Raw genomic sequence first — 23,408 nt, forward strand, 5'->3', positions numbered from 1 at the left:
TTTTGTTTTATTAAAATGTCATTTTATACTTAAATTGATTAAAGAAAAAAGTTATTATATTTCCTAAACTCTGTTCCTATAGGATCTGTTTTAGTTGCTTTAAACAGCTACAGTCAGCAGTCAGGGATGGTAAGCCTGGTGTGTGGATCCCCAGAGGATGAAACAGCCAGCACTTGCTTTTGTTGCCATCAGCGAACAAAGAACTTTCCTTGACATAGAGAACACCTTATACAATGATTATTGTTACGTTGGGTTATGCTGCTGGTCAGGCATCTGCTTAGCAGATGGAGTGTAGCGAAAATGGATTTGTTCAAATGCAGTGACACATCCTTGAGCAACTGAACTGAACTGAACTGAACTATTGTTACCATCATCATCTTTTAATCCAAGCCAGGCTGTTCCCTTGTACCAGTTACACTATGGCTTGTGTTGGCTGAACAGACTTTGATATTATGGAGGTGACAACTGCTGTGAGTAACTGGCTCAGCCTGCAGGAGATTGGTTGTTTATCAAACTCTAATTAGTTAATACTATATCAGTATTAAAAAATTCAATCCATTAGTTAACATCAGTGAGAAACCCCCTAATGCATCTGTAACTGCTTTAGATCCATTCTCACAAGAAGCAGTTTTCTTAGAAATGAATATGTGGCAAGTTTAATTTCTGCACACTACTATGTGGAGTTTTACCACAAGCTGTCAACAGTGGCCTGTGGGCAATATGGCACTGATCTCAAAACAATCTTTCCGACGGAAGTTTCAGTCCTTTTTGATTCACTTATGTAAATAAAGTGAGTATGTTTTAACCCGGTGTTCGGTTGTCTGTGTTTGTGTCTGTGGTAAACTTGAACATTGCTGTTTTCTCTGGAAATACTGTCTGCCAATACCCAATTTGGCGTAAACATAGTATGAAAAAGTGGGAAGTGGAGGGTGGTGTCTTTTGCCGGTGGGCTCTGCAGTCATGAAATACTGGCTGGTACACCCATGGGGATACTTCTTTTTAGGCTGTCGCGAGTTGCATCTTGTGGTCTCTTTTGCCTCTGTTCGGGAGCAGCTGTGTCCCTTGGAATTCTTAATGGAGTGTCCTGTGCGTGCCTGCACCCATCGTGAACACAGCGCAGGCCTCCAAGGATGGTGCAGAATTGTTCCAAGGACGGGTTGAGACACTGCTTCTCTGGGTCCTCCCCAGCACCTACGGGTGTTTCTCTTTCTTCTAGAATTTTTTTTATTTCAGAATGTATATCAGCGAAATAAACTGTTAATGATTTGGAAATAGGGCTTAATTCGGGAGACTTGCAACCTGTTATTGGTATGACTTTGAAGATTTTTTTTCATGCTGTGTTTACGCTAAATTTGGTATTGGCAGACAAAGTATTTCCAGAGAAAATGGCAATGTTTAAGTTTACCACACACACACACACACACACACAGACAGACACACACACACAGACACACACACACACACACACACACACACACACACACACACACGCACAGAGAGAGAGAGAGATAACTGAACACCAGGTTAAAACAGACTCACTTTGTTTACACAGGCGAGTCAAAAAAAATCTTCACAGTTATACCAATAACAGGTTGTAAGTCTCCCGAATTAAGCCATATTTCCGAATTATTAACGGTTTATTTCATTGATATAGGTCATGAAATCGGAAAATCCTAAAAACCGCTTCCCACTGAGTTAGGCCTACTAGAAGGTTTGTTGTGTTTTAAGATGACGACCTCATTTTTCTTGTTCACAATTAAAAGGAAAGAAATACTAACTCTGGACAGAACACATACAGTGATACTAACTGCACCATCGACGTGTTTACTGCATACAAATATTCTAAAGTGGACACTGAATTAACTGGAATGAACATAAAAGAAAAATTGAATCCATCGTGCCACTCATTTCAAACACTCTCATACACTCACCTCTCACTTTAGGGCTTCCAAATCACAGGCAGCACCCATGCGACATGGTGCATTCAGGGTTGGGCAGCCCTCGTCATCCAGAACACTGGCAAATAGCTTTGGTAAACCTCTGACGAAGTCTTTGAATTGAAACTCTGTCATTTTTTTCTCAATCCATTCACCGATGGCGATGGCACCAGTGCTGCTTGCTGGTACTTAACAACCTGGCACTGCATCCACAACAGTCATTTATAAACCACTAAATAAACGTAATTTTTTAACTGAACCATTGATATTTCAAGCTGCTCGTGGTGTGTGTGTGTGTGCCTGAAACAGGCATTAATGTATTCAGTAAGAAGCCAGTGGTGGACCACAGGCACCATGCGTAATTCATGTCATCTCCTGACTTTTTAACAATTGAAGAAAACATACCTGATTTTATGAAGCAGTCCTTAACTTTTTGTGAAGTCTGTAGTTCTGGTTTTGCAGTGTGACTGTGAGGCAGGACAGCAGGTGTTTGACAGGTCAATGTCAGTTTTATATTAGAATGTGATAGCAGTGCAATGTGCACGAGTATAAAACTGGGTAGTTCATCAGCATGTGATACATACCACCAATAAGTCTGGGCTTTGTGTAAACAACATGGAGACTCAGAGTCAGACAAGTCGGGGTAAGTTTTCTGTACAAATTGTTTGCTAAGCTGCTCTTTTGCTTGTTTGTTGTTGTTGTTTTTGTTTTGTTTTTTGTTTTCTTTTACAGTTTTAGTCCTATAAAGTATGTTTTTGAGCATATCAAGTGTTAAAGTCTAGTCTTAATATATGTGTGTGTGTGTGTGTAGCCATAAAAATTGTCCATTTGTGTGAACTTTTCTTTAGAATTATATACACATATTGGTTAGGGTTTTATTTATTTGTTCTTGTTTTTTCTTATAAAAAACACTTTGATAACTGTGGACAGTATGTGCAAAAAGTGTATTCGTGAACAAGTTTGATTATGAATGCAAGTTCTGTTTTTAGTTTGCTAGTTCAAAGTTCTTAATGATTTTCAGTAAAACTTTCAATATTATTGTGCATTGCTTTTTCAGTTCTGGAGATAATCTGTGTGATATTCTTGCAGCATATTAGTCCATAATTCATATCTTCATCAGAAAATCAGGTTATTTAGATTTTGTGTTCTGTTTGATTTATGTTATTTGTATTTATATGTTACTTGTGAAACAAAGAATTTTAAAAAATGGTTACATGCTTGATACATAACACAGGGAAACTTAACATGATTAATCAATCAATCAATTAATCAAAGTTGATACTACATACACACTATCTCTTTCTTCCATCCTTGCACACTCTCATTGTAGTTACATGCTTGATACATAACACAGGGAAACTTAACACAATCAATCAGTCAAAGTTGATACTACATACAAACTATCTCTTTCTTCCATCCTTGCACACTTTCATTGTATGTCACATGTCTGTAAGAAAGAAATGTCTTCATGTCATCTCCTTTGGCATGATTTGTTCTTAATTGTAACTCTGAACTTGATGCCATGGTCAAGGTGAAGTGGTCAGTATCAAAGATTAATGACTGGCGAAGTGGTTAGTGTCGCGGACTGACGGCCGGGAGGACGCGGGTTCGAATCCCAGCGGCGGTGGGTTTTTCAGCCTGTGGCCGGCTGCTACCCAGAGTTGAGTGTGCTGTGGGCTTAAATGGGGAGACTGGGACCACACAGTCAAGTGTCATCCACTTCAAGGATGCGTCTTTGGGTGTGTTGCTCTAATTACCTGACCAACACTGCAAGTGTCTGTATCTCTCGGGCCTGGTTAACGCCGGGATATCATTATAACAGGGATTGTAGGGTACAGCCTTGTCACGCAGTCCCAAACCAAAATGGACCTCCATAGCAACATCGTCATGGTCATCCACCTCCTCCTTCATCATCATCAATATAAACAAAACAGCCTCAAAGTCTGTGGCCTTTCATGCCCTGCTCTCATGGTGACCTCAGTTTCAATACCCCTCCACTTCTTTACTTGGGGTGAGTCCTAGTCCTATCAGTGTTGTCAGTGTCAGCAGATTCATGGGGGGCTGTTGTTTGAGGGACGTGGTGGCGGTCTCCACTCTGGGAGGGACGCTCACTCAGTCTGGCTCCGCAACTAAGCCACTATTGTCGTTAGTAGGGGGCTTAGTAGGTGGTGTCCTAAGTACGTTAAATCAGAACAGGCACCACTGAACACCACCGAAGTGACTCAGCAACAGTGAAGGGTCTCCTCTGGTGTGTGGCCTCCTGGCGACCTAACATCGATGGCTCCCTGTGGACTGCCGACGCTGGAACTGTGACGGATGAACCCGGGCGTGGCCGTGTATGGGGGAATCTAAATGAGCGGCGTGGGAGTAATGCCACTGAAACGGTGCAGATGATCAGTGGGGCAGCCAAAAAAAAAAAAAAAAAAAGATTGATGACTGGAACTTAGGACAGATGTGGGTTTGAACCCCAACAGATGCAAATATCTCTGTGGGATTTTTCATTGTACTGCTGGCTGCTGCCTTAACCCAGAGCTGAGTGTGTGGGGGTTCAAATTGGAAAAAAATCAGGCTGTGCGATTCAGCAATTATAATAATTGTCAGTTGGGAGCTGTACAGTTCAGTTCATGACTTATTCACTGGCACCCCTAAGGTCAAGTTGTTCAGGGTTTGGATTGTCAGAGGGGAGCTAGATGGAAGTGTATGTTGAATATAACTTGTAAGAGAAACACTGAACACTTCCTAATTGACTCAGCAACAGTAAAACTGAGAGGTCCTCTTGGAATCAATCTGGAACCCAGTTAGCATTGCGGGAGTAATGTCATGGTAACAACAGTGAGACAGCAACAACAACAGTAACAACAAGAAAAAGATTGTGCTAAGATCAAATAAAAAAAACTGGGAGACTTAAGTCATCAGAAACTTTTATTTTAGAAAGAAAAGCTGTGATGGTGAAAAAATCCATAAAATGAAGTCTGTTTAATTTGGATATTGTTCGTGAAGATGGTTGCTGAGGGTGCTTTTCCTTGTGCCCTTTATTCTTTTCCTTGTTCTCTTGAGTCTGACTAACTTTTGAATGTAAGTGAAGATAAGTTCTATAACTTTAGCTGCTGAGTTAACCCTTGGTGACTGACTTATGCAGTTTTTTTTGTTTTGTTTTGTTGTTTTTCTTGTTTGTTTGCTTTGTTTTGTTTTTGTTTTTGGTTGTTTTTTTGTGATGTTATTGTATTATGTATGACTGACATGTTCTATTTGACATGTATTTTGACAGATGAGTTGTATGCAAGGGCATGATGTGTTTGTGTGTGTGCAGGGGGTGGGGGGGGAGGGTTGTGTGATTTTTTTGTTGTGTGTGTGTGTGTGTGTGTACTGATTGCGGGCCAAACAGACCAGAAAAGGAAATTGAGTTTGTAACCCCTGTGGTCATTTTGGTGTGTACAGAGAATAGGTCGCCCAAGTCACCCATATCGGATGATTCTGATGACTCCCTTGGTGATGAGCCAGCATTTCTGTCCAGGTCTGTGAGTTTGACATTTGGCTTTTCTTGAGTTTTTCTTTCAGTTTTTTCTTCTTGTTTGTGTGTGTTTGGGTATATTTTTGTTTGTCTATTCTTTTCTTCTTCTTTTTTTCTTTCAGGGGGAGCGGGAGGAGGCAGGTTTTGAGGAATAGGGGGTATTCATATTTTTATATGGTCACTGATGTCTCTAACTTCACATTTTTCTGTCTCTTGTTGGCTTATCTCAGCCCTGATCCCCTTTTTGCCTGTTGTCTTTCTTCGCAGTTCAGAAGTCAAGCACTCTCTCCTCCCTTCATTTCATTCAAATGCCCATAGACACACATACAAACACGTTTTTATATTTGCACACACACACACACACACACACACACACACAGAGTGCACGCAAGCACACATTCCTGTTCACTGACACCCACAGACACTTACCTCTTCACGTCACATTGATTTCCTATCATACAGCTTTTTAAGTTGTGTTTATTCAAAATCACTGGGGGGCTGCACCAGCACTGGGAAATGTGTGTGTGTTTGTGTGTGTGCACACGTACATTTTATAGTGTTTGCATGTGTGTGTGTCACAGTGTGATTGTGAGTTTTATGTATTGATAATGTTAATCAAGTATGCATTTCTAATAAGGTGCTTGGTTTCCATGTGGTGATTGTGATGAAGAGATTTAGAATCAGGTCTTTTCCTTTGCGCCTTCTCCCGCCCCGATCTCTATCCCCCACACCCCAAACCCCTAGCCCTCCTCTCTCTCTCTCTCTGTCTCTCACATGGAGAAACAAACAGGTATCCTATTTATATAAATTCAGTTATGAAGTGCATTAAATACTGGCTAAAATTAGTAAGAATGCATGAGTCTAGACTACCTCACAAAGCCTGCAAAATGTTATTCGATCTCGATGCACGTGGTAAAACAAACTGGGCTTCTAACATACGTTCTAAGTTGTGCATGTTTGGTTTTGGTTATGTGTGGCTTAACCAAGGTGTGGAAGGGATTGACGAGTTTCTTCAGGTTTTCAAGGAAAGGTTAATTCTGTGTAGATGGCAAGAATGGGACTTTCATGTAAACAATAGTGAAAGATTTAATGTTTACAGAACTTTTTGTACTATACCTGATATCAAAACATATTTACTAATGAATCTAGATAGACATTTAAGGTATACAATGACAAGATTCAGACTGGGCATTTCCGATATTGCTGAACATAGTTATAGTTACAGAATGCACAACGAGGCTGACTTATTATGTCCACTTTGCCAGATGGAGAAAGAAAATGAGGTGCATTTTGTTCTGTCCTGTCCTGTCTTGTATGATTTAAGAGTACAGTACATACCATTGAAATATTTTAAGTTCCCAAGTCAGTTTAGACTGTCGTTACTTATGGCATCAGCGCATGAACAAACTATTAGAAACCTATCAATTTATCTGTATAAATCGTTTAAGCTCCGATCTGTTCTTGTGTCTTAGTGTATCCAGTAACGACTACATAGGGACAGTGTGTATAACTTAACTGAGCGTTATTAGCCATGCATGTAAGAGTTATTATTTAGCGTATATCATATATCATTTAGGTGTATAAATGTCAATTGAATACAATATCTTTCATGATGTGTATTATGTATTACTAAGGTGAGGGTATATTACTTAGAAATAAGGTATGATATATTTATGTTATCTGAACGAATGTCATTTTACAATGCACGATGTGATGTCTATGAAGAATTTGTGACACCCTTTCATAAGGGACAATGGCCTATAAATGAATAAACCATTCATTCATTCATTCTCTCTCTCTTTCTCTTCCTCCACCTTCAGCCGCTCTCCCTTCTTCATTCCCACCCCAGAAACCAGCCAAGCATATCCCAGGATGCTATGTGACAGTGAAAATGATTGGGCAAAGTGATTTGATTTTTTGCATTTCCAGTGTTCTCGGCGGTTCCACTCCTCTGTCCACAGTCAACACAAACATGTTTGCGCAAGATGGACAGGTTAGCAGTTTATGTCTTTGTTAAAGTCAATGCAATAAACTGGGTTGACTATCAATGAGATATTTTTTCAGTGCAGTTAATGTGGCATACATACATTTGTTTTGAATACACTAAAGAATAAGTTTTGATATGATAAAGAAGGCTAATAAGCTTGTCCATGGCATTGATGTTGTTTTCCAGGAATAGAAATGTGTATTTATATTGTTTTGCCTTTTTCTTTTACAATAAAATAGACTAATGAATTGTGCTAGTTAGGTGTTTTTCAATGTTTGAAATCATGTGGTCAGGAAGGCTTGAAGTCAGAATACTTTGTGTGCTGGAGACTTGAAAATTGTGACTGCGTTCTGTATTTCTCTAAGTATCAGATTGTCAGTGTCACATGTCTGTCTGTCTTTCCATTGGTGTCATCACTGTAATTCACACCTAGTGTCGCTCTCTCTCCTCTCTCTATTTCTCCTTTCTCTTTCTTCCCCTCTATTTCCCCTCTTTGCTCTCTTTCTTCCCCTCTGTTTCTCCCTCCCTCCCTCTTCTCCCTCTCCTCTCTCTCTGTTTCTCTCTCTCTCTCTCACTCCACCCCCCCACCCCCCATCCTCTTTCCCTCTCGCTCCCTCCCTCTCCCCCTTCTTTCCCTCTCCCTCCCCCTGCTCTTTCCCTCTCCTTCCCCTTGCTCTCTCTCTCCCTCTCCCCCACCTCTCTCTCTCTCTCTTCCCGCGAGTGTCAGTGTGTGTATGCATGTGTGTGCACGGATGTGGGTGTGTGTGTGTGTGTCGGGGGAGGGGGGTTGGGGGAGGGTGTTTTCTTCATTATGTATACAATTCTGCATGAAAGCCTTATCCTTTCATTTATGTGTGTGCTACTTGTAATAGATGTAGATTAGCAAGGACAGATTGGAAGAATAGGCAATGCCTAAAACATTAATCCTTGAATAAAAACGTTTTGAGTTCTGAGTTCCCCTCACTCTCACCCTCTGGCTGTGAGCACTGGTGGGCAGTTATGTTGACCTGGCTGTTCATTTCAGTGGAACAGTGGGAACAGGATATTTGGCTGTGGGGATGTGAGGGAAAGGTCCTTGTTGGTTGCAGTCGGAAATATATTTTTCATTTTATTTCTCCCACTTTGGTGAACCCTGTTTATGTTTGCCTCGACTTCTTCATGAGGGTGACCGGTGTGATCCAACACAAACAGCGGTGACTCACATATCTCCCACCCCCTCCTCCTTGCTCCCACCCTTTCTGGTGCTCCCCATAGGGATGCTTGGGGCTCTGAGCAACAAAGATAAATAGATAAATGTCACATGACCGTTACGCATTGTGACCAGGTTTTTTTATGTGGGTTTTTTTTTTTTTTCCAGGGTTTGTTGGGGGAAACAACAGCAGGGACACGCTGCCGCCCCACCACCTTCTCCTTGGACTCTCTGCTCAGGGACACCAAGAAACACGTGAGTTTTGGGGCGGTGGAGGGAGGGGAAGGGCGTGGGGGTTTGCTGGTACTCTTGTCTTGTTCCTCTTACAGTGTCTGTCTGCTTCTCTCTCTCTCTCTCTCTCTCTCTCTCTCTCTCTCTCTCTCTGTGTCAGTGTATGTGCATGCATCTGTCTTTCACGTGCTCTTCCCATCTTCAATGCAAACACATTGGGGCACTTTTATCACACATACTGAATTACTAGCTCATCACCATCCGTGTGCACATTGTCACAGATTATGTAATTTGTTATGAATGAGTGACCTTCCACATGAGCAGGTTGTGTATGTTTGTATAACGTGCACATTGAAAATTTGAGACTGTATTTTACATTTGTATGGCTGACATTCATATATTTTATACTTCCTGTTCTAAAATGTGTTAGAATTCAGAAAATTAAATGCTGCAGTTTTTTTTCCTTCAATTCTGTTTCCACGACTGACAACTGAATGTTGTGAGATGTATAAAGCCTCAGCTCAGTTTATTTGTGTGAAAAATCAGCGTATGATTTTGAACTTAACATTTTATGGATGTATGAAACATGAGTTTATCTGACTCAGCAATTAGATACTACAGATTTGCTTGAAAATTTTGTTGATCATTTGATGTGATTGGCAGTACAGTAAAGATGTATAAAATTCCTGCTCTGTCAAGTCTGAACTAAACGCAGTAAAAATGTACAAATGAAATCAGTTTGCTCAATTGCTTTGTGAAAACTGAGATCATACAACTCAGTAACATGACTGACAGTGCTGTAGATGTGTATGAAAGTCATTCAGATCCAGCATCTGTATGCAGTGGAGATTGATTGATTGATTGATATGGTTACTTATATAGCGCTTATTCACGGTTGGAGACCAAGCTCTGAGCGCTTTACAAACACGGGGTCATTTCCACAACAGGCTGCCTACCTGGGTAGAGCCGACTGACAGCTGCCACTGGGAGCTCATCATTTGTTTCCTGTGTCATTTAATCAGGTGTCAGGCACACACACACATACACACTCAGACAAACATGTAACATTTTACGTGTATGACCATTTTGTTCATTTACCCAGCCATGCAGGCAGCCATTCTCCGTTTTTGGGGGTATGCATGCTGGGTATGTTTTTGTTTCCATTTACCCACCAAACGCTGACATGGTTTACAGGATCTTTAATGTGTGTATTTGATCTTCTGTATGCGTATACACACGAAGGGGGTTCAGGCACTAGAGGTCTGCACATATGTAGACCTGGGAGATCATAAAAATCTCTACCCTTTACCCACTAGGCGCCGTCACCAAGATTCGAACCCGGGACCCTCAGATTGAAAGTCCAACGCTTTAACCATTCAACTATTGCACCCGAGATGATAACAAAAACTTCATGCAACTGAACAGTATGATTGACAAAGCAGTGACAATGTCTGAAACATTACACAGTCAGACTCTGCATTTGAATGTAGTACAGAAGCATGAACAATCAGATCACTCAACCCAACAACCAAATGCAGTGAAGATGTACGTCACTGATTTTCCTCAACACTCGTGTGAATTCAGTTGGCCTTGCTCTAAACGTGTGTGCTGAAACTGTGTGCAGGAAGCAGAGGAACAAAAGACCATAGCCATGCAGGAAAAACTTCGAGTGAGTGGTGCACTGGTGTCTTGTTGCTTTCTTTATTTTCTTCGTTTTTCAAACCTTTTGTTATGCTGCCTTTTTTGCGCTGAAAATAAAAAAGTGATCTCATTCTTATCACCTGTTTGAATGTGAATTGCACTGCTTGGTCCTAAATGACCTGTACAATGGTTTGCAGTCTATTTAATGAACGCTAAGAGTTGCACAGCTGGTTTGGAGTTTATTCAGTATTGCAGGGTGACATCAGTTTTGTGCCCCATCTGTCATCGCCAGGATTTCCAAGCTTTACAGTGTTAGAGATGTCAGCATTAATATACAAATTGGTGTGATATATGACTGGCATTGATGCCTCTCTGTTCTGACATTGTGAACTTTTGCAAACAGCATGATCATACATATCACAGTTTCCATGTGTTCTGCATTTGTGGGCTGCAGCTCCCATGTTCAGCCTTACCTGTGTGGGGGTTATTATGACAGTTTTTACCTTATAGGCAGTCGCTCTCTTTCTCTGGGAGTGTTATCTAATTCTGTCTGTTGTCATCTGATAATAAGCTATTTGATTCAATCAAGCTGATTGGTTTATATGTATGTGTAGAATTTGTGCATTTCATATGGTGCTGATCTTGACAAAAGACAATATCTTTGTAATTTTAATAGGATGTTAGGTTCAGATACATCAGTAGCAACATTTTCAAGCATCACGTCAAGTTTGGATTGGTCTGACATATAGTACTTAGCTAATAATAACTGACAAAATAGTTTTCATTTGTCTGGGTTCTGGAGTGGAAACTCATTGTTGAGAAGTATTGTTTGGGTATTCAGGATAACTGGCTGTGTTTAATCCTGTTCATGTGTAGTCTTTTTTTTCAATTTTCATGAATGTGCGTGACTCTCTCATTAGTGTATTAGAATTTTCAAGTGCATATTTTTGGATGAGAGAAAGAGGACATGTTGTGAGTCTGTAGGTATATTTTGAATTGAAAAAGTGCTGCTTTAAGTATCAAATGCAGTGATGTTAGATTTCTTTCATTCTGTCATATTAAATTCTTGCTTTACAGAAAGAGCTTCTGTCTGGCAAATCTTACTCACAAGAGGAGAATGAGAGTGATGAAATGGATTACGGTAAGTTTGATTGGAAAATGCTGATAGAGCTCCTTTCTCAGAGAACATGACAACATCTCATAAGAATTTTTAAAATGGAAAAGATCTAAATGAATAACACACGTGAAATTACATAAATGAGTGATTGTTTTATTTGAGTGAACTGATTTCAACACTATGATAGCCTTACAGTTGTCAGTTTCTGCTTTTGGAAAATGTTTCATACATAAAAGGAAAAGATTTCAATGAATAACATTCAAGTAAAATGACATAAATTAATGATTGTTTATTTAAGTGAGCTGACTTAAGCTGTGTGAAGACTTCATAGTTATCAGTGTCTGCTTTCACGTGGTTGATTCCTCTGCAGTATTCTCACAGTGTATTGGGAAAGATGTCACATGTTATACATGCCCAACAGTCACATGCGTACATTCAAACTGTTACATATGCATGGAAGTATCCATATCCACACACAATTCATTGTTCTACATTATAATTTCCTACATTCACTCATTCATGCTCACACACCCTTGCAAGCACTCATACGTGTTGTATATGTTGTTGATTTTTCTGTACCTGTCTATGTTAAATTCCTTGTTTGTGGATTTGCAAGGATAGATTCAAAGAACAGACATCACCCTAAAAGCTGTGTGCTTCATAATTAATTTTGAATGCAGATTCATCAAATCTTGTTTGTAGTCTTCAGTATTTGTGTAATGCAGCAGTATGTACTATTAAGGAAAAAAAAACATTTGATTGTGCTGTATTTTGCATCATTTTTTTCACATTTCAGAAAATTTCACTGACGAACAGAAACGTACGCTGAAGGAAGTAAGTCACTTTCATTGTTTTGGGATGGTTTTTCTTTTGTTTAGTTTTGTGTGTATGTTTTTGCACACATGTCTGAAGCTGTAGGTATTGACTAAAGAGTAGGCTTTGATGAAATTGCTACTGCGTGGCAAGCACTGGCTGGACGGGTTAAGATTCAAAAAGTAAAATTCAACCTTCAGGTTACTTGGTAGTGCAGTAGTTTGCCCAACATCCAGCACAACATTGGCTGGTTCATTTTTTGTTGGTTTATTTTTCCATTCATACTCGGTCTGCAAAGCACATGTTGAGTGTCTCGTCATTCAGATGATAAACCGAGGTCCTGTGTGCAGCCCATACTTTGTGCACTGAAAAAGAATCCATAACAACAAGATAGTTGCACTCCAGCAAAATTCTATAGAAGAAATCCACTCTGATAGGTACACAGATACATGTATGCACTCCAGCTCAGACTGGCACGTTGGGTTATTCTGCTGTCAGGCATCTGCGTTGCGGTTGTAGTGTAGCGTATATAGATTTTTCTGAACGCAGTGACACCTTCTTGAGAAACTTAACTGCAAAGCACCTGTTTACTCCTTTTGATGTGCCTGCTATTGAAAATATGACATATTTTACTCTTGCTGCTTAGGCAGATATATTAATGTGTTATGGGACATGGGTGCCTGCTTTATGCATTTGTTTTTCCATAAATGACCCAATGGCGAATGTTGACATGGATGGCAGGATCTTAACTCTTTCATCCCTGCAGCACGGTTTTCCGGTTTACAGGATTTTTACCTTTCATTCCTGGAGGCCGGAAAACCGTGCAGCAGAGAATTCCCCCTTTCCTTCCTGCAGCCCGGAAAATCGGTTCTCGCGGTAAGCGCTTTGAACTTCCCGCGAGTCGCGTCATCAGTGCGCGTCATCTATCCTTGACCGGGTCACTAGCAGGGCAGTGTTTATGAGTGGAATGGATGCCAGACACCCCCTTCCCCCTCCCTAGGCCGTGGGAAAGTGGGCGCCGCTACATTCTTGCTGATGTGCTGTGTAGACACACGGGCACAGAAAAACGGAATGTGTAGAAAGTTCGGATTGTGACCAGTTTTCTGATGATGAGTTTCACAACGCTCTAACAGATAATAATTTCGATCTGTTTCAAATGAATGACAAGGAGAGAGTGCAATTAGCTGTTGCTACAGAAGCACAGATAGCGGGTGATGAAAAGTTAAAAAAAGTAAGAAGTGTAAAAAATTGTGGTGTATACTTGTGCAGTAACTGGCATGACTGCTTCAAGGTATATCACACACGTGTCACCTTTGTGTGGCATATTACGTGATGATTGTGACATGGACATGCGTATTTAGAGACAGTATCGTTTCTGAATAGTTTTTGTTCAAGAATTGTGTAGATAATGAACTGATTCTGGCTCAGTGACTGCTAGTGTAGTGAAAGGCATATAATATTCTCTTTGAGACAAAGTTCAAATCATTCATGTGATAAGGACAATAGTAGTGACAATTGTGACAGTTTTTCGTGGATATGACTAGCAGTGTGGCACTGAGATACATGCGAGGCACTACTCGGTAAGTACCTGCATGATGTGCATACTCTGCAAGCAAAACACTGTCCTGCATGTAGTACGTAGTTGTATGCATTGTGTTTGACCCCAAAGTCACCTGTTTTACACCTGAGTGTCACCAGAGATGTCACCCTATAGTGTCAACAGGGTCTCAGACAACTTCTCACATCAATTCTGAACACAACAGTATATGACAATCTTAGTGTACTGTAATGAGCCGCGTTACCGTAAGCCTCCAAAATAAGTACCCTGCTTCATACTTTCTTTCTCTTCTCTAAATCCAGGAATGAAGGGAATATGCGAATGGTAGGGATCTCAGAACAAGGGGGAGTAATGGTTCATAGAAAAATAGGAACGAAAGAGTTAAGTGAGTGTATTTGATCATCTGCATGCATATGCATGTGAAAGTAATTACGGCACTGGATAATAGATTTATATGGAAAAGCCCCCTTTTGACTCACTTGTGTAAACAAAGTGAGTGTGTTTTAACCCGGTGTTCAGTTGTCTGTGTGTGTCTGTGTATCCATGGTAAACTTGAACATTGCCATTTTTTCTGCAAATACTTTGTCAGTTGACACCAAATTTGGCATAAAAATAGGAAAAATTCAGTTCTTTCCAGTCATCTTGTTTAAAACAATATTGCACTTCTGGGATGGGCACACAAAAAATAAAAAAGAATCCAAATTATATGCAAACTGAATTTACTGTTATATTTATATTTTTTTATTCTCTAAACTTGGCACTTTGATACAGCAACAAGAGCAGCCATTTTTATCATTTTTTGTTTGAACAGGAACTTCTTTTGCTAAGCATGAAAGTTATATTTCTGGTGCATGTCTTTGGTGCAGATAGTAAAAAAGGGAAATTAATCTGTAATTAATGCTAGGGGGGTTAATTACATTTTGAAATTATACTTAATACATAAAAAGCTTGTGTGTTTTACTCTCAGTGTACAGGGCTTTCACTATGTTCATTCGCCCAAGTGGTCTTTTTCGGAAAATACTAAAATCAGTGCTACGAGTGGACTTTATAGATCTGTTGGCTGAGCCCTGAAGGTCATGGGCAAAACTCAGTTGCGTACACATATTTATACCTATTCAAAGCACGTGCTCATATTCCTCGCAAATGCAAAGGACCCCATTTTGTTTCAAGTTGACCTGCCTATTCAATCCTATATTCAATCGACAATACACGATAACATGTGATGGAAAGTTGGAGAAGACCATTAAATATTTATTCAGAGAAAGATTTGTGAACGCCTCATTACTTACTGGATTATGCCCCAAACTGCCATAAAAATATCAACAAAATCAGTCGGAATTCACAGTTTAAAATAATAAACCATGAGAGTTAATACCCATGATGAAACGTAAAAATTTCCAGTCTTGACTTTTCTCAAAATGAAGTCCTTTTTACTTATACAATGTTTAGAAGTACTTGTACTTGGCTCTACATGTTATTAGTTTAAGAAAATACTCAATTTTCATATCAACTTTAAAACTAGAATAAACATAACGAGAAACTGAATCAACCTGGTGGGTGTAACTAAACTTGTACATCTATCTAGATCCAGAGAAAACAGCTAAATGTTGCAGTGTGATTGCAGCGATAGCCACGTCTCCTTTACCGCGGACTTAAAAAGAATTTTTAATTGCCCTTAAAGATTTTGTGAATGCCCAAGATACACCAGAATAATATGATTTAAACAGCATTCTCACTGCAAATACCACAATCAATTTATCGCCCTTAAAAAAGCATGTTTAAATGTTAAATTTTTTTAATGTCAATTAAGGAGCCACAATAGTGTATTGGGTAAGACAGTTTCTTCTCACCCGAACACGCGGGGTTCGAATCTGCCGTCAGGACTATTTTCTTTTTTCTTTTTCTTTTTTTTTTTTAACCCGAAGCTTTATAATAACAAATACAGAACACATTTTAACAATTAGATTTTTTTGATTTTTTTTAAGTGTATCACAAGTGAGTCTTGAAGGCCTTTCCTCTCTTGTTTCCCCTTTTTTTAACATGTGAAATCCTGGATCCCACAGTTCTGTGGGATAGAAGTCCAAAGTTCTTACCACCATTCAGCTATCATGCCCACAACAGTTTGACCTGACACATTTAGCTGAACACTTTGAAGTACTTAGTGTTTGAAGGTGAGGAATTAAAATGAGCCACCCTCACTTAAACCACCAGAAACATCGGCAGACCCAGTGCCTCCCAAATCCTTCAGCATGGAGCATTGGTCTAGTGGTAATGCTCCTGACTGGGAAGCGAGTGGCCGCAGGTTTGATTCTCACATAAAGACAAAGATTTTTGCTCCTCCCTCCACCAGACCTTTAGTGGTGGTCTGGGTAAAAGAACCCACAGCAACAAAGGGGTCAAACCAGGAGGTTTTCAGTCTCGAGATACCAGAGCAGGCACCGGGTGATCATTCTGTCTTGACAACACAGTTGGTCAGGCTGATCTGGTCTGTAACTGGCAGCCTTCTCTTGTCCTTGCCTGTCTTGAGCCCAGGAATTGTGATGGCTTCACGCCAAACCTATGTCATATCTCCGTTTTCCCAGCATCCTGACCTGTAATCTGTCTCATCTCAGGCAACAGCCCTTCTCTGATGAGCATGCTTGTCAGCAGCAGAGGGATAACAATACTCACACACCTGGTACTGGCCCCAGCTTTTTCCAGCTTTCGCAACACACTTCAGGCTATCAATACATGTAAACAAGTATGCTCCACAATCTAGATTCCAGTAGATATAGCAAGATGAACACCACATAACACTGCGAGAGCCTCATTGCACTGTTGTAGCTATGAGGAGCAGATACCTGATCTGCACATAAACCTAACACACTGGTCAAGCTTTGAGAGCCTATCCAAGGTTTGGTTTTTTTTTCTATAAAACATGTTTAGAAAATGAAATTAGATAATGAAACAAAGTAGACAAGTAAATATCTTAAAATATAACAAAATGCGATCCATGGCAGGCAGATGATTGAAATAAAGTAATATTAAAAATGGGCCATGTTCAGTGAAGTGAAAGCACCTGCACACATGTATTCTCGCACAAGCATTTAAACATGTGCACACACACACGCGCGTGTGCACACACTCACACACACACACACACACACACACACACACACACACACACATATATATATATATATATATATATATGGATATATATATGGATGTAAAGCACACATGCAACAATTTGCAGTCTCAGAAACACTCGTACCTAACTTCAGTTGACAAATGTACACTATAGGCTCCCTCTCCATCCCCCACCCACAAACACACAAAACAGTATATTCCCACACAAACACGCACGCACACACGCACGCGCGCATGTCTAATATCACTTAAAGTGAAAAGACTTTAAACTAAAGAAAGAACACACACACACACACACACTGATCCACAAACAAAGGAGACACACCTGTGCAAACCACATTGGCACACAGCTCCTACAATTAAAACACATTCATGGAAGGTCTGTCTCCGCACAGAGATAAGACAGCTCTTACAGGTCAGGATGTCAGTCACCTTTCTTTACTTTTTACTCTTGGGATTGCATTGCTTTTCTTCATCAAAATCAATTTCACCATTGCAAGGAACCCAGAAAGAAGGAACCACATTTCAAACTGATCTCATTTCAGCAGCATTCAGCGGTGAAGGGGTTTAAATTGAGGAAAGGGTGGGGGTGGGGGGGACAAAATGATGTATTCTATGAAAGGGATTTCCGTACCACCACACTCGGTATCACTGGGTCACTACTACTTTGATATATGGAGGTATGTGCATTCCTGTGTCAGCTGGTGCTTTATGTGAGTGGTGGCAGGCTGTTGAAGCCATTGATTGGCAAAGGGGGACCAAGTCCTGTCATATTGAGCCGGGGGGGGTTGGCTGGGAGCAGTGCTCTTCACTTTCCATCCGTCCATGCTGTGACGTGAAAATAGAGAGAGGTGTCGCTCGTTGGGTGGACCTACATTCCTGTTTGGTTCTAGAATGTGCATGGTGGCAGAGTCTTTTGGGTTTAGAATGGCCAGTTCCCATTTGGTAATGATCTCTTTTTGTAAGATATACATATATATATATTATTTTTCTTATATGTATATTTTTTTTATTATTATTAATTTCACTTTTTATAATCATCAATGTTAAAAGTTAGATATGAAATTATATATAATGATATCTTGCATTTTCTACCTGGTTGAAAATTAGATATTGTAGCATTTATTGAGAATAATTTCTCTTTTTATGTTCTGTGTTGAATATTGAATATTGTAGCATATGTTGATAAAGATATATATCTTTTTACTGGATTTATGTTTTTGATAGTTCATTATATTGACAGTCTAGGTGTACATAAATACTACGTAATCTTAGTCTTTCTGGTTTCAAATTCTGATACGAGATTTTCTTGTGAATATATGGAAGTACATAAATCTGAGAGCCCCAGGGAACGACCCTGAGGTAAGTGTTGATCCGTTGAGGAAATCAAGGGTTATATACATATATATATATATATATATATATATATATATATATATATATATATATATATGTTACAGGTTTGTTTTCCATTGATCACACTCGTGTGATGATCTGTACTCCCAGACAGTTTGGATTCTTGCTTGATTCAAAATGCGGGGAACTGTATGCTAGAGAGAACCAGTTTGAAAGCATGACTCAGCAACATACTTTTCTTAATTTCTTGTTCTGCCTTTTTAGACAGAAAGCAGACATTTCAAGTCCTATGATTGACTGTGATCAATCTAACAGACATCTAGAATTTAAGTTGACATCCGCCACTTTCATTATCATCATTGTCTATATGTCTGCTTATTTTTACACAGTAGCCACTTTACAACAATAATTCTTCTTCTTCTTATGATCACTGAATTTAAAATATAGCACATTTAGCCAAACATATCATAAAGGGCCATTGAATATGAGCAAGGCTTTGTTATATTTTATTTCATAATGTCCAGTGGAGTTGAACAAGAACAAGAACAAAAACTTTAATGTCCAGGCCTCTGGCACCTAGAAAGAGGTCAAAAGTACACAATATGGTGATCACGTAGCAACAACTTAATGTAAAATACATACTAACTTAAACCTGTAGAACTGAAGTGCCTCTTGTGCATTGTAAATTAATTCTGAATGTCTTCATTGCTGTCAACAAATTCCTGTCATATCATCTGGGCATTAAATATATAAACACAGAGTTTTCAAGTACTATAAATAGAACTATTCTTCAGCAAGTGAAAATATGATTGATCTTCAGAGTTCAGATGTTTTTGCCTTAGGTTATTGTATACGTCACAACAGTTTATAAAATGATTTTTATCTTTGACCACGTTACAACATTGACAGGAGTAATTTGAATTACATTTAAATGTTCTCCTGAAAAATGACCCATTTATTGGGAGCAAATCAAGCAGTCCCTAAAACACTTCATCCACAGTGAAAATATTGCTCACATTCAAAACCAGATTTGAATAGTCCATAGTTATGATATATATCTTTTGACATTACTGACTCGTCCCACTCTTGCATTAATATATCTTTCATTCTTTGCTTAAATAATGACAAAAAATTTTGCTCACAACCAACGCGCTGTTGCAGCCAGACATACCCAAATCCAAGTCTAAATAAAGTATATTTGACTAAAGACACCCAGCATTTTTTTCCCCTTTTGTCCAGCTTAAACAACATCAAATATGCCTGTCTGGGTAATCAGTGCACATTCATAATCAACAACCTTAACCAGTATGTGATATACCTCATAGCACTATTTATATACAGTGGATAACATCCTAATTCTCCGTATGCAAACTTGTTTGGTACTCAAAGTGGTATGTTCAAAAAACATTTACATGCAAAGGAATGAACCTTCTTGATATTATGAAGTCTGTTGAGACCCCACATCTCAGAAGCGTACAAAAGAATGGATTGTACCTGAGCATCAAATATTTTGAAAAAACATACTTTGGAAATATCATTCAGAAGGTCTCTTCTGATCTGTTTATATTCATTTTTGTTGTAAAAACAAACCCTAAATAATTATATTCATTCACTACTTCTAGGGCATTTCCATTGAGATTCCACTTTTCATTTCTTCCCAAAAAGCCACCTTTTCGAAGAACCATCACTTTAGTCTTGTCAGTATTTACACTCAGGAAGAGTGTTTTACATACATTATTCAGAATATGTATTTGATTTTGTAGACCAATCACAGTGTTAGATAGCAGTACAATATCATCCGCGAACAGAAGAATGTACAACTCCAATAAATCTGGCAAAAACTAAATTCCATAAGTACCATTGTTGTCAATTGCTGATGCAATTTCGTTAAATTTATTTATTTATCTATGTACGCTTATAGTTGACTTCATCAAGTTTTTGCGCCTTATACATATTATTAGTAGTGGTAGTAATTGCTGTTTTTTTATGTATTTATCTATTATTTATTCACCCCTTTTTTTTCTTCTTTTTTTTTCCAAGGCCTGACTAAGCGCGTTGGGTTACGCTGCTGGTCAGGCATCTGCTTGGCAGATGTGGTGTAGCGTATATGAATTTGTCCGGACGCAGTGATGCCTCCTTGAGCTACTGAAACTGAAACTAACAAACAATGAAAACAATATAGGGTTTAACATACATCCCTGCCTTAGGCCAACGGGACAGTCAAAAAAAACTGTTAACTTATCTTCAGTAATCAGACTGAACAAAGACACGCCCCTGTAGTTGTCTGTTAACTACTACCTCCCTTTTTTAAGAATTGGAACAATGGAGTTGAGATTGATAGTGATGATGATAGAGAATCCAGTATGGTAACACATTTATACTTAGCAATGATAGCATTCATAAATTTTCCATTTATACCATTCTGAATCAAATATCAAATAAAGACTGCCGTTGCACAGAGTCAAATGCTTTTCTCAGGTCAGCAAAACATGCATAAAGCTTGCCTCCCTTCTTTGATAGAGATTTCTCAATAACTGTGTTCAGAGTAAAAATGTGATCTGTTGTGGCATAACCACGCCTGAATCCAGCCTGTGACTCTGTTAGCTTACCATTTTTTTCAGCCCATTTAGCAAGTCTTGCATTTAGCACTGACATATAACATTTGCTAATCAGACTGAGCAAAGACACGCCCCTGTAGTTGTCTGTTAACTACTACCTCCCTTTTTTTTTAAGAATTGGAACAATGGAGTTGAGATTGATAGTGATGATGGTAAGAGAATCCAGTATGGTTCGAGACTATGTAACACTTTCTGTGCTTCCTGTCACACTGTAGTCCCAGTCTGGCTGAGAGATACATCTGCACAGTTGGCCATCAGGTTTGAATAACTCTCCTATGGCCTTTTATGGTTTGAAATGACATTTGAATGTGTGGTCACAGTCTTCTCATTTGAGCCATATGAACCCTCCATTCTGAGAAAGAGCTTGGCAGGGCCCAGTGTTTGGTCTTCTGTAGAGGTTAAAAGCCAGTACCCCCTCCCCCCTCTCACCAGTTCATGTCGCAAATCTTCAGGGGCTTTTGACTCACAGATGGTTCATTCAGTTTGAAAGAACAGCAGTTTTAGATTTTTTGTGAACCCTTTGTCTGTCCACATTGATCTCACTGACTTAATGTCAGTCACAAATATTTATTGTGGTCGCAGTTATTTTACACCTTGTTACCCGAGTACTGATTTATCCGTAACACCCTGTTACTACACATGGACCAAATACAGTTATTTTGGTACTGCAGTGGGTACATTCAGTTTCACTAAATCAGCTGTATTCTGTCTGTGTTATTTTGGCTTGTTTCTTTTACCCTCTGCATTGTTCACCAGTGCTTTCCGGAGGTATTTTTGATGATGTTTTGTGTACAAAGTATGGCTTTGACAGCGCTCTCCGCTGTTGAAGTCCGGTCCACAGAAACTGCAGTGCAGCTGCACTGATGGGGGCAGGTAGTGTTGATCCTGGATGGTGTGTGACAGTTGCGGCTGGAGGAGGAGGAGATCCGTGACATTGCCCCAGGGGAGAGCGTGCTGAGCGACCCGGCCTTGGGCCGGCTGTTCACAGAGACGGTGTCCCCTGCAGCCTGCGGCGTCCACATCGGTGCCTCTCACGCCTGTCTGCGTCGGCTGTTTGATGACTACCAGCCTGGTGCGGGCACAGCCTTGCTTGTTGTAGTACTGTCACAGTCATTGTCTCGGCTTGTTCGTGCTTGTCCATGGGCATTGTTTTTGTGTTATTTTGTTTGACTTTAAAACATTGTATTTGTCGTGTGTGTTTTTTGTGTTTTGTTAGGTTTTTTTGTTGTTGTTTATGTTGCTTTTTTTTTATCTTTCTCTGTGTATATCATATCATTCCCTATTTTAAAGAAGCAGTGTTTTTAACTTTTTGGTTTTGTTGTGGTAAATGAAATTGATCCACTGTAAAAGAAAAAAAATTGTTAATGTCATTTACTTGCGCAACTGGTCCATATAATTGTTGATGTTCTGTAGTAGTATGCAGTGTCATTGCAAGAATTAGATTTGAATAATTCATTAGAAGTCTCTGGTCTTCCACTTAAAGGAGTGAAACGTGTAAGGAGAGCATTTTCAGTGCATGGAAGATAAATTGCCAGACAGCTGCGGTCAAATAAAAATGATCAAACACCAGTGTGGCTTTTAATTCTTGATACTGTACATTCAGAGTTAATGAGTCTATTCATTATTTTTCCACCTGCCCTTAACCCCACCCAGTCAATGAAACAGTGATTGTTTAATGAGTGTATGATGGCTTTCACTCAGTACCATTTGTAGGCAGTAATTATCCTTTATTGATAATGAAGTATATGTAGATTTTGTACTATGGGTTGGGAAATAAATTCACACCCTCTATTCCATATGTGCAAGCAGTCAAAGCCTCCTGCTGAATATCTCAGTGATTGTAGATGAGTAGTAGGCCTTTCGGAATTGGAATATGCCCGTTGGCACTTTAACTATTTATGTATTTATTTATATATGTTCAATATGCACTTACATGCATGAATCCCCTATATGCACTCCATTGATTTCTCTTGCATATTTTTTGTTCCAGCTTCATTGATGGACATACTGTCATCAGACATCATCTCCTTGACGTACCATTCCCTGCCCTGTAAACCACAAATTCAGCGGTGGCTCTTCTTCATCAGTATGTTATTTGTTGTTGGCATCATAGTGTACTAGATGTGTTCATGGATGGTGGGTGTGGGTGATGGTGCTGTTTACTGCATGTCTTCCATTTTTATGTAGCTGAACAACTATTGTAGGGGGGTTGTTAGCTCCCAGCTGCTGCCATGGTGGACGGATAGTGATTTCCTTTTTTCATAAAGACCATTTATTCCAGTCGGTTTAAATAAGCATGAAGTTTGTTTATAACTTTTCCT

The 23,408-nt window shown here is 39.4% G+C and overlaps 1 protein-coding gene across 4 annotated transcripts in view; it reads left to right on the plus strand.

Moving 5' to 3' along the window:
• Nucleotides 1-23,408, plus strand: part of LOC143293459 (SMC5-SMC6 complex localization factor protein 2-like) — a 60,695-nt gene that overhangs the window by 20,698 nt on the left and 16,589 nt on the right. For all 4 annotated transcript variants that reach the window (XM_076604335.1, XM_076604333.1, XM_076604334.1 and 1 more), the window contains 8 exons: nt 5,376-5,451; nt 7,378-7,441; nt 8,793-8,879; nt 10,480-10,524; nt 11,574-11,637; nt 12,410-12,447; nt 21,991-22,159; nt 23,078-23,173. In XM_076604335.1, coding sequence (XP_076460450.1) covers nt 5,376-5,451; nt 7,378-7,441; nt 8,793-8,879; nt 10,480-10,524; nt 11,574-11,637; nt 12,410-12,447; nt 21,991-22,159; nt 23,078-23,173 — 639 coding nt within the window. The remainder of the gene's footprint in view (nt 1-5,375; nt 5,452-7,377; nt 7,442-8,792; nt 8,880-10,479; nt 10,525-11,573; nt 11,638-12,409; nt 12,448-21,990; nt 22,160-23,077; nt 23,174-23,408) is intronic.

Source organism: Babylonia areolata, chromosome 19, assembly GCF_041734735.1.
Source record: "Babylonia areolata isolate BAREFJ2019XMU chromosome 19, ASM4173473v1, whole genome shotgun sequence".
NCBI classification, from domain to species: Eukaryota; Metazoa; Mollusca; class Gastropoda; order Neogastropoda; family Buccinidae; genus Babylonia; species Babylonia areolata.